The 10,216-nt window shown below is 38.9% G+C and overlaps 1 protein-coding gene across 2 annotated transcripts; it reads right to left on the bottom strand.

The window, feature by feature from the left end:
• Nucleotides 1-331: 331 nt before the first annotated feature.
• On the bottom strand, nucleotides 332-9,201 carry bcat2 (branched chain amino-acid transaminase 2, mitochondrial). Of its 2 annotated transcripts, none has more exons than XM_032588139.1 (11): nucleotides 8,740-9,201; nucleotides 6,664-6,735; nucleotides 5,502-5,702; nucleotides 4,954-5,064; nucleotides 4,703-4,822; nucleotides 4,466-4,629; nucleotides 3,091-3,233; nucleotides 2,928-3,013; nucleotides 1,700-1,840; nucleotides 1,532-1,606; nucleotides 332-1,141 (listed from the first exon to the last, which is right to left on the bottom strand). In XM_032588139.1, exons 1-11 carry the CDS (start codon nucleotides 8,755-8,757, stop codon nucleotides 1,100-1,102), a joined length of 1,173 nt encoding a protein of 390 aa, XP_032444030.1. In that variant the 5' UTR covers nucleotides 8,758-9,201; the 3' UTR covers nucleotides 332-1,099. The 2 variants fall into 2 exon arrangements, with proteins under 2 accessions (XP_032444030.1, XP_032444031.1); XM_032588140.1 differs by lacking the exon at nucleotides 8,740-9,201 and adding an exon at nucleotides 6,402-6,511.
• Nucleotides 9,202-10,216: the final 1,015 nt, after the last annotated feature.

Genomic DNA, 10,216 nt, shown 5'->3' on the forward strand with positions numbered 1-10,216 from the left:
ACTATTTTCTTAGAACTTGGGTTTTCTCTTGTATGACCGTATTTTAATGACATAAAGGGCAAAATGAGCGTTTTAAGGGTGAAACGTAAAGAGCGTGTTGAGTGTTTCTATTTCAAGACAGAAGTTTTCATCTCATACCGGAGCCTGTTTGGACCTTTTCCTGGCCGCCATCTTTAATTCTGCATAAACGGCTCCGTTTAAGGTTAACCTGCTGGATGGCGGCCAAACTGATTGGAATTACGGTTAGCATCCCTAGCTAACATGCTAACAGCCCTAAAACTGTGGTTTCTCTTTATCTGAAGCAAAAAAATAAAATAAAATAGACAACTACTAAACCTCAAATAAAATTTTATTGTAAAAACCGAATAAAAGTAACAGCATGTTGAAAATAAAACTAAGATGAATTGTTTCCAGCTACATCATTAACATGAGAAGAACAAGCTAACCGACGGCGGTCAGGCACTTCAAGGAAAAGACAGGAGAACAAATACATGGCGTTCAGAAAGAGCGGAAACAGAACATTTAAAAGCAGAATACAGCAAGATGATACTTTGGAAGACAGCTGACCAGATTTCACATCAACACGAGGATACAATAATTTAAAAGCCCCTAAACACAATCTTTAACTTTACGTTGTTCTGATAAAAACACAAACTAGTGCAGGAGTAACAGCCAGCCTTCAGGTCTCGTCTGCGGCTTTGCTTCCCACCACCAGAGGGCGCCGCTGCACCTCCGTGAGAGCTGAGTGGCTTGGATCAGTAACAGGACGTCCTCACACAGGTTTAACAGTTAAACATGTTCTACAGTGGATTAGTAGTGCATTCTGCCTCCAGGTCCTACACTGAATATGTAGCTGCTTTTTGAACACAGATGTGTCAGTTTGTGCCGACAGCAATGATCACAACGGATGTTTGATACTTATATAGACTCCTTACTCTAATACTTTACATCAAATCTTTATATTTGTCTCTATTCTGTCATCTAGGTGCTTGATGTGTTAATGCTTTACATTCAAACCTCCAACCGTTTTCCTTTCAAGGGTCGATGTGCATTGGCTGGTCGATCGAACTGGAATCACATTTCATAAAAACCGCCGACTCTAAACAACCACTGGTGCCCATTCGCTTGGTTTGCGTCCGTACTGGGAGAGGAAAACGGTCAGGTGAGTGTTTATTTGGATTAAAACAATTCATATTTAAAACCAAAAATACATTTTTTTTATTCATCTGAAAGTTCGGAAAGCTTGTTAATGGCGATAAATGGTACAAATAAGTTAGCTTGGTAGCCACCTAGCAGGTGTATATTAGCAGCTACTTAGCATTAGCCTCCTCAAACTTAACCCCCATTTTTGGTCCACGTACCAAACATTTACCCACCTAGCTGTGTTTAGTTTCACTTTGCTTTAAAATTAGCAACTTTGAGAGGAAGAAATATACTTGTGGAAGTCTATATTTGAATTTTGTTGCTTCTTCTGGCTTAAATATCTTGTTAATTTGCTTGTTAATGGTTGAATTAAGCCTGACAATCTTACCTGAATATCAGTAAGCTCCTTGTAGAATCTCTTTGCGAGATCTGGACCGTTCTGCATTGTAGGGATCTGATAAGTCTGGAAAAATGAAAGAAATGAAAAGAATCTGGCCCATAGGTTGACTGTAAACAAGAGAAAGTAAAACCAAGAACATTTTTAAATTCCACGTACCTTTCCTTTATAAAGGAGGTTTCCAACGGGACAAACGACGCAGGCGGTCCCGGCTCCAAAAACCTCCAGAACTCTTCCAGCATCCAAAGCTTCGAGGAGCTCCTTCATCCCCATCGTTCGCTCCGTCACTTTAAAATCGCCCTGAGAGAAACAAACAAAGAACGACAAATATTGTTAGATATCCTCAAAGACTTTAGGTTATGGAGAATTTCACAAAAACAGCAGGAATGTGAATCAATTCTCTCTATTTAGGACAAACGTTTTGCTATGAGGGCCAAAATCGTAGACTCAACATTTGCTGCGGGCAAAAAGAAAAACAACATAAAATCAAACACATAAAGAAGCCTGATATTTATTGTAGGTCCAAAACTTAAGAGACGCTGTAAAACGGCGGTGAAAAAAAAGACAATATGCCCGCCAAAAACTCAGAAATTTTGTGATTAATCATTTTAATTTTCCAGAAAAAAAATATTCTGAGATCCAAAAGTCAAACATTTCTGACTTTTGGATCTCAGAAATGTCGGTGAATTTTTTCAAAATTTCTGAGATTCTTGCAAATTTTCAACTTTTTGAGCTCAGAGAATTTTTTTCTAGAAAATTTCTGAGGTTAATCTCAAATTTTATGATATTTTCACAAACTTTTAAAATGTTTAAATTTTTTCTTGAAAATTTCTCAAATTAAACTCAAAATTTCTGATTTTTCTCACAAACTTTTTGACTTTTTTGAGCTCAGAAATTTTTTTCTTGAATTTCTGACTGATTAACCTAAAAATTTTGACATTTGAAATTTCGTAGAAAATTTCTGATATTAATCTAAAAATGTTTTATTTTCTAACAAATTTTTTTGATTATTCAAAATTTTGTGTTTGTTGTATTTAAATAAAAAACATGCAGCTTTCAGCTTCTTTTGGGCTCAATTGAATAAATTTATTTTCAGTAATCAGAACAGGATTTTTGTTGGTTGTTGTTTTTCCAGTCAGTTTCTCGATAAACCTGGTTTTACCTTTTGTTAAAACTTTGTTGTAAAAGGTTAAATACTTTGTGTTGTACTTTACATTTTCCTGAGTTAGAAAATTATGTTTAACAATTTTTTCCCTGATTACAAATTAAAAGTCTCCGACCAGAACTGGTTTCATTTTTGAATTGCAGTTGTGGCCTTGGAAGCTAAATAAAGCTCCAGTTTGCATTAATTGGACTTTTTGTGGAGGAGGATGTTGCGTCTTCTCACCCAGGTTCTGCCCAGGTCCAGCAGGGACTGCCGGGTCACTCCTGGCAGAATAATGCCGTCCAGAGGAGGAGTCACCAGCTCTCTCTCTGCAGACACACAAACAGCTGATCGATTTCCACCAATATTCAATAAGTCCAGCATCAGGGGTCAGCAGGTATCTCACCTCCTTTAGTGTTGGTCCAGTAGATAAAGAGGTTCATGGTGCCGACCTCGGTGATCTGCTCATCCTGGCCGTAGAGCCACAGAACCTGCTGGCAGCCCTGCTTCTGCGCCTCCGACTGGACGGCGATGGTCGGCCCGTAGTTACTGGACACACACACACACACACACACACCCACACACGCACACACACACACACACAGATGTTTCTATTGTAACAGCTGGAATATTCACTTCACAGCTGCTCTGATTGCAGTTTTCTGGGCAGAATAATCAATTATTAGGGTCATTTTCAGTTGCAGCTGTAGTTTTAGCTGTGTGTCTGTGTTAAATAGCCGTGTAAACGCAGCGCTAACCAGGACTGAATCCCTTTCTGCTCCCCCGGCTGATGAGAGCTGCTAAATCTGGATTTGGGGCGGACACATTCCCCACCTTCTGATGGGACCAGAGCGGAGCGGCTCCCTGAGTGGAACCGGCGTTCGGTTATGTAACAATCTGGAAGCGAAGCAGCTGAACAAGCAGAGTCACACGGAGGCCTGAGCAACTGCAGGAAGCGAGGAGCAAAAAGCCTCCAGGCGGAAAAACAACCGTCAGTCCAAACTGACTCCAGATCAGAGGAGCTGAACAGAAACGGAAAACTCCCGACTGCAAGTTGAGACGAGGTTTAGAGACTTTAACGATCTGAGATAAAGGTCAACGTTCTGCCCATGTAATCCAGAGAAATGTTCAAATTACAGATTAACGTTATTGATTAATGAGTTAATCTGAAGTTGGTTGATTTTATCAATAAACTAACAATTAACTGATAAGTGGCCATTTCTTTAAAAAAACCTCAGGGCAAAGTGAGAGACTTTTTGTAATTTGCTAAATTATTAATAATGTATTATTAATGAATAATAATTAATAACTATTATTCATAATTAATAACCGTTATTTGTAAATACTCAGTGAATAAACAAAAATGTTTTCTCAAAATGTAAATTTTTCAACTTTTGAAAGTCAAATCTTAAAAATTTTCTTTAAAAATCTGGAAATTTCAGAGTTTGAAAACTCACATTTTGAAATCACTTTTACACATTTTCTTTTAAAAATATGGATATTTCTGTGTCAAAGTAAAAAACTTTTGACTTTTTATCAAATTTTTAACTTTCCAAACTCAAATTTCCAAGCTTTTTCTAAAAGTTTTTATTTTATTTTTTAAAAGAAAAATTCTGAGTTTCTTGGCAAAATTTTACTCCTTTTCTTTTTTTCTATCTACAACGGCCCTAATTCACCGTCGTCGTTGATTTTACCCAACTGTGAAGTTGGAATTTCCCATTTTCTGAGTGCAACTGGAAGGCAGCATGAATTCGCCCTGAATGAGGAGGATAAAAACTCACCCCCCCATCTTGTACTCCCCGACTCCTCCTTTCCAAGCTCGGACGTACGCCGGGTCCGCCAGCAGAGAAACCGGGCTGAAGGAACCCGTGGCGAAGTACGGTCCCACTGGGCCGACGATGACGAAGATCAGCGCCTTTCCGGCTCGAGAAACGCCAAGAGACGGCTGGACGGGGAGCAGGAAGCCGTTAGAAACGCAGACGGAAGAGCAGGGATTGTTCACGGATCGCCAAACTCACCTCAGTGCCGATAAACGTGGGTCGGATGTAGAGGCTGGCGTCCTGGGAGAAAGGAACCCAGTCCTGGTCCACCTCCACCAGCTTGTTGATGCACTGCAGCAGCTCGGATTTATCAAACAGCTGGAATGAAAAACACATCAGAGGATCGTCCTTAAGATAATTCAGATTATTAATCAGATTTTTTTCCTAGTCGGTTGGATGTATGGATGGTTGGATGTATGGTTGGATGACCCTTCAGTGCAGAGACTCACAGGAAGGCAGCTCCTCTTCGTGCTGCGATGCATCCTCTCCATGTTCAGCATCGGCCTGAAGAGACGGATGTGGTTGTCGACGCCACGGAACGCCTTCATGCCTTCAAACAGCTAAAATAACAAAAAAGACCAAAAAATAAACATTTAGGATGAGAATCCAAGTTCAGCTGCTAGGTTAGCTTCATGTTTAGCTGCTAATTTAGCTTCATGTTTAGCTGCTAATTTAGTTGCTAGCTTAGCTTCATGTTTAGCTGCTAGCAATGCTTCATGTTTAGCTCCTAATTTAGCAGCTAGTTTACCTCCATGTTTAGCTGTTAGCTTAGCTTCATGTTCAACTGCTAGCTTAGCTTCATGTTTAACTGCTAATTTAGCTAATAGTTTATCTCCATGTTTAGCTGTTAGCTTAGCTTCATGTTCAACTGCTAGCTCAGCTTCATATTTAGCTGCTAAGTTAGCTCCTTGTTTAGCTCCACCTTTAGCTGCTAGTTTACCTCCATCTGTAGCTGGTAGTTTAGCTCCATCTTTATCTCCGTGTTTAGTAGCCTTACCTCTATGGAGTAGTGCAGGGCGGAGGTGGCCGGGTGCAGAGACAGGTTCTGGAAGGGTTTGATCTGCGGCGCGTCCCAGCCGTCCTTCTCGGACCAGCTTATGGTCAGCATGTGGTCGGAGAACTGCTTTCCGAACATCAGCGTGGACGGGTCGGGCTTGGGTTTGCATTCCGGGTTGCGTTCGATGGTGAGGTCTGCGGCCTGGAGGCGGACCGGAGGGAGAGGACGGGACGAGAGCAGAGCGGAGCAAAAAGACGAAGCCACGAAGAAGACAGTGATTGTTTTTGAGCCGGGTATTGATAGAGCATGCTTTACACAAACACATTACAGATACAGGATTATAATGGAGTCAGCTTGAGACAGGGACGTCCAAGGATTTGGTCAGATGGGCCAAAATCGTCAAGTTAAAAGGATTTGAGGGCCAAAAAAATTTTTTTTTACCTACTTGCACTGCAAAAAAGACTTTAAAATTTTTTACTTTTCAAACTCAGACATTTCCAAGTTGTTTTCTAGAAAACTTCTGAGATTCATCTCAAAATGTTTGTTTTCTCTTGCAAATTTACTCATTTTCTATCTACAAAGGCGCTAATTCACCTTCTTAGCTTCCTCATTTCAAGTGGACAAAGATATTTCCACTAGAAACTGGACAAAGTGTAACAATGAAATAAATATGCAATACTTTCACTAAAAAATAGTCATATTTGTTGTTGGAAAGTGATGTGTAAATTATTACGGATGTAAATGTTTTGCAGGTTTGCCTCATAAGAAATTTAGCTAATTTTCTTGGCATCACTTGGAAAAAATAGAACAAAATTTTGTCAATTTTGAGCAATAAAGTCATGATTTAGGCCACTCTTTCTTTAAAAATGCGTAAAGTTTAATAAACGTATTAAAGTAGATCTGGGTGCAGTTTTTGAGTAAAAGCTGATGTGATTCTTGGTGTTGCTGCCAACATTTTGTCACTTTGGACTCCCCTGGCTTCGGTTCTGACTGGTTTGGGTTTAATTAAACTGAATTAAATAATCAAAAACAGGAAAAGAGAGAGAACAGGTGAGAGGAGGAAATAGTTTTTAAAAATGAGGAAGCTTCTTTTTCCCCCGAGGTTCTTTGTAAACAGAACGATGCCTGTGCAGGTCTTACCCGGCTGGAGTTTCCTAATTACCTTAAAGGAGCTGGCGAGTCGCAGGGCGCCGAAGGAGAAGGGGAGAGTCTGAACGAGTCGTGCATGGAGCGCCTGCAGACCAAACGACAAAGACTCAGAGGTTTTACCAGGTGACCTGCAGCCTTCTGTCCAAATAATCAAGAAACAAAATGGCTGACACTTTGTCCTCAGTTTATCTGCAGGACAGGAAACCAAAGCCGCATGAGAAAATCTCAGACCTTTTTCTGTTTGAATCCGTTTTCTCGCTTTGTTGAAATGACAAAAAATAGTTTTAAAAAGTGGCTTTTATTTCGATCATAATGTCTGAGAGTCATAATACAGAGTATCAGAATCCAGCATATGAGAATTTTGTTAAATTACGAGGATATAGTCATAATAAGAAGCAATTTTACCAGAAAAAAAACATCTTACAATTAAGAGAAAAAAGTTCCTTTAATGAGAAAAAATATAAATTATCCAGATCTGACACATTTTACTTTTTATTTTGAAGTTCTCATACAATTATGACTTTATTCTCCTAATATTACAAATTTATTCTTGTTAATTTAATACTCTGTCATGGAGTTAACCTGGATTCAAAGTTCAAATAAATAGAAGCGGTAAAACATGTTTGTCAAACAAGATGGCCGTCGTAGATAAATCAACTCTGAACTATGGAAACCCCAGCTAATCTGCACAATATATAACATTTATAACTGTATAATTACACATGTAATACGGGACAATACGCTACTAATGGGCTACTATTACAAAACTTTACTAATCTGTCAGATTTTTGCAGATTCAGGACTTATTTTTAGTGATAAATGCAACAACTTTAAAGTCACACAAACTTTTTTTTGTTGTTTATATAGTCAGAAACTCAGTTTAACTTGTGCAGAACAGGTTTTGTTGAGGATTTTGTCAATATTTGTTTAGTTTTGCAGCTCTTACCCAGCCTGCAGTTTAGTTCACTTCTAAAAACTAACCAAAGGACGATGAAATATGAATATAAATCAATTTTATGAGATTTGTTTTTGGATCCAACTTAAAGGTAAATTAATGCAGATTTTTCTTCTAAAACTCTTAATTTATTTAGCCAGGTTGGCTTCTGAGTAAAAGTAACTGAGTGCTTTTGGTATTATTTACATTCAAATTAAACTGAAAGCAAAAATTAGACTTAATAAAAGATGAAAAGTTTTCCATTTTTGGAAGATTTAAAAATTTTTTTTAAATGGCCAGTGCTTTAAAGCGTTGCGCAATGATCCATGTGTAATCTGATTATGTCATCCAGTTATTAAAAGGTTAGGACCGCCTATTACAAGCTCAAGAACACAATAACCTACATGGACAAACAAAATATTTTCCTCTTTATGGTCTTAGGAATGCAAGGTCAGAGTGAGATCCATTCAGTTCCCCAGCAGAGGTCTAACTCTAGTGAGAAATGCAGTAATTATATGCATGATGAAAGGATGATGCAAGTTTTGTCTGTATTGCCTCATCTGATGGGAGGTAACGCACAAAGCTATAAATCTGATGATAAGCCTGGAAACGGAGGAAATCTGACAAAAATAGCTAAATTCATGACATAACCATGCAAAAAAAAAAAAAAGAAAAAAAGGGGAAAAATGGTCGCATTTTTATTTTAGCAAGTACTGGAAGCAAAAACAGCCTGAATGCCGAAAGAAATTTTTTTAATGAACCTTCTACAAATTGTCGAGTCACTAAAAACAAACGAACACGTTATCAAGTTGTGCAGAAATATAAAATATATTTAAAATGACACAATTAAAATATTAACGAAACAATAGCGCCGAATTTGTTGTCATCTATATAAAATGTATATTTAACCTCCAGTTTGTTGTTCTCACTTTTATTTTTAGGACGAGGCTTTATTTTAAACTTTTCTAAATGAGGTCTGGTGAGGGATCTTCCCCGCAGTCGGATTCCCGGCGCGGGAACGATCCGATCTACAGTAACAGTCATGTCCATCTCCTCTCCTCTAAATTTACTGATTTACCGATCAGTTAAATAATGTTTAACCCGGGTCATTAGTGTAAACAGATAAGAGGCACATCGGTCAGTGAACTCACTCACCGTTCGGAGGGCTGCCATCTCCTCTGCGCTGATAAACAGAGATTATTCGCCCGTGTGGAAACAAATAAAAATCTAATTCAGTTCCGCTCAGATGGACGCGCCAAACTCTTTCCAGAACAACTTGTACTAAAACAATTATTTATTAATAAAATGTTTTTATTTTATTACACCTTAAGATTTATGGTTTAATCAATTTTAAATTATTTTGTTGGCTCCGTTTAAACACAAAAACGTTAAATTACAGTATGAGGATTGAGGAAGTTACTGAAGGAGTGGCAAAATCCTGGGATCTGATTGGCCAGGAAGAGCAGAGTTTACTGTAGGTCAAACTGCTTACTGTTGATTGGCCATTCAGGAGGGAGTAGCGCAGGTCGTGTTACGGTTGATCTGCATGCCAAAATACTTAAAATATTTATGTTCCTCTATTCCCAACGTGTCTGTTTTTATTTCATCCATTCATTCATTTTCTTACAGCCTTGTCCCCAGTGGGGTCAGGAGGGGTGCTGGTGCCGATCCCCAGCGAGACGTTTCACCCTGGACAGGTCGCCAGTCCATCGCAGGGCAACACTGTTGGTGTTTGTTTTTGTAATTTGCATTAACGGGGTCAGACACCCTCAGGATGGGATCTGACTCTTGAAGCCGTAGTTGAGTTCAGCTCCTCCGCTGAGCAGCAGGTCGATGCCGGTGCAGAACGTAGCGTCTGCAGCCAGAAACAGAGCAGCCAGTCCGCACTCAGCCTCCGTCCCCATCCGACCCATCAGCTGTTGGACGAGCATACGCACAGAAAACGGGATGAACAAGGCAGGGACTTGTTTCTGGAAGCCTGCAGCTGTTCGTTCCCACAGTTGCTGCTAAGCTGTAAAATCCGCTCAACTCGCATGTAATTAAAACATCTCAACTTAGTCCACTCCACCATTTAGGTTTAAAAGAAAACAAAACATGTTCATGCTATGAAGTTAAGATGGCAGTTTCCTAGTCTGCTTTTAACAACTGAAAAAACTAAATGCACTGCAAAAACACAAAATCTTACCAATTATTTTGTTCTGGTTTCTGGTGTGTGGCGGAATATTAGGCCCATACTAAGAAACAAAATCAAATTACGAGAATGAAATCATAACACTACAACTTTATTATCGTGCGACTTTACTCTCATGCTGTTGTCGTACGGCTTTATTGTTGCACGACTATTTTTGTTTATCGTCCTATTGTACTACTCTCACAATACTGTGACTTTATTCTCGTATGTTTGCTTTTAAATTATTTTCTTAGTGTGGCCCTAAAACTCTGCCGTACTAAAGAAAGACCTTTTTCCAAGTTATAAGTGAAATAATCTGCCAGTGGAACTAGAACGTTTCATTAGGGAATTATTTGAAAACTTACATTTAAGTTAGTTTTGTTTTATTTCAAGTGTACTAAGATATTTGCACTAGAAACTAGACAAAAATACTTGGTGGGATTTTGTGTTTTTCCACTGTAT

The sequence above is a fragment of the Xiphophorus hellerii genome, chromosome 16 (genome assembly GCF_003331165.1).
Source record: "Xiphophorus hellerii strain 12219 chromosome 16, Xiphophorus_hellerii-4.1, whole genome shotgun sequence".
NCBI lineage: Eukaryota > Metazoa > Chordata > Actinopteri > Cyprinodontiformes > Poeciliidae > Xiphophorus > Xiphophorus hellerii.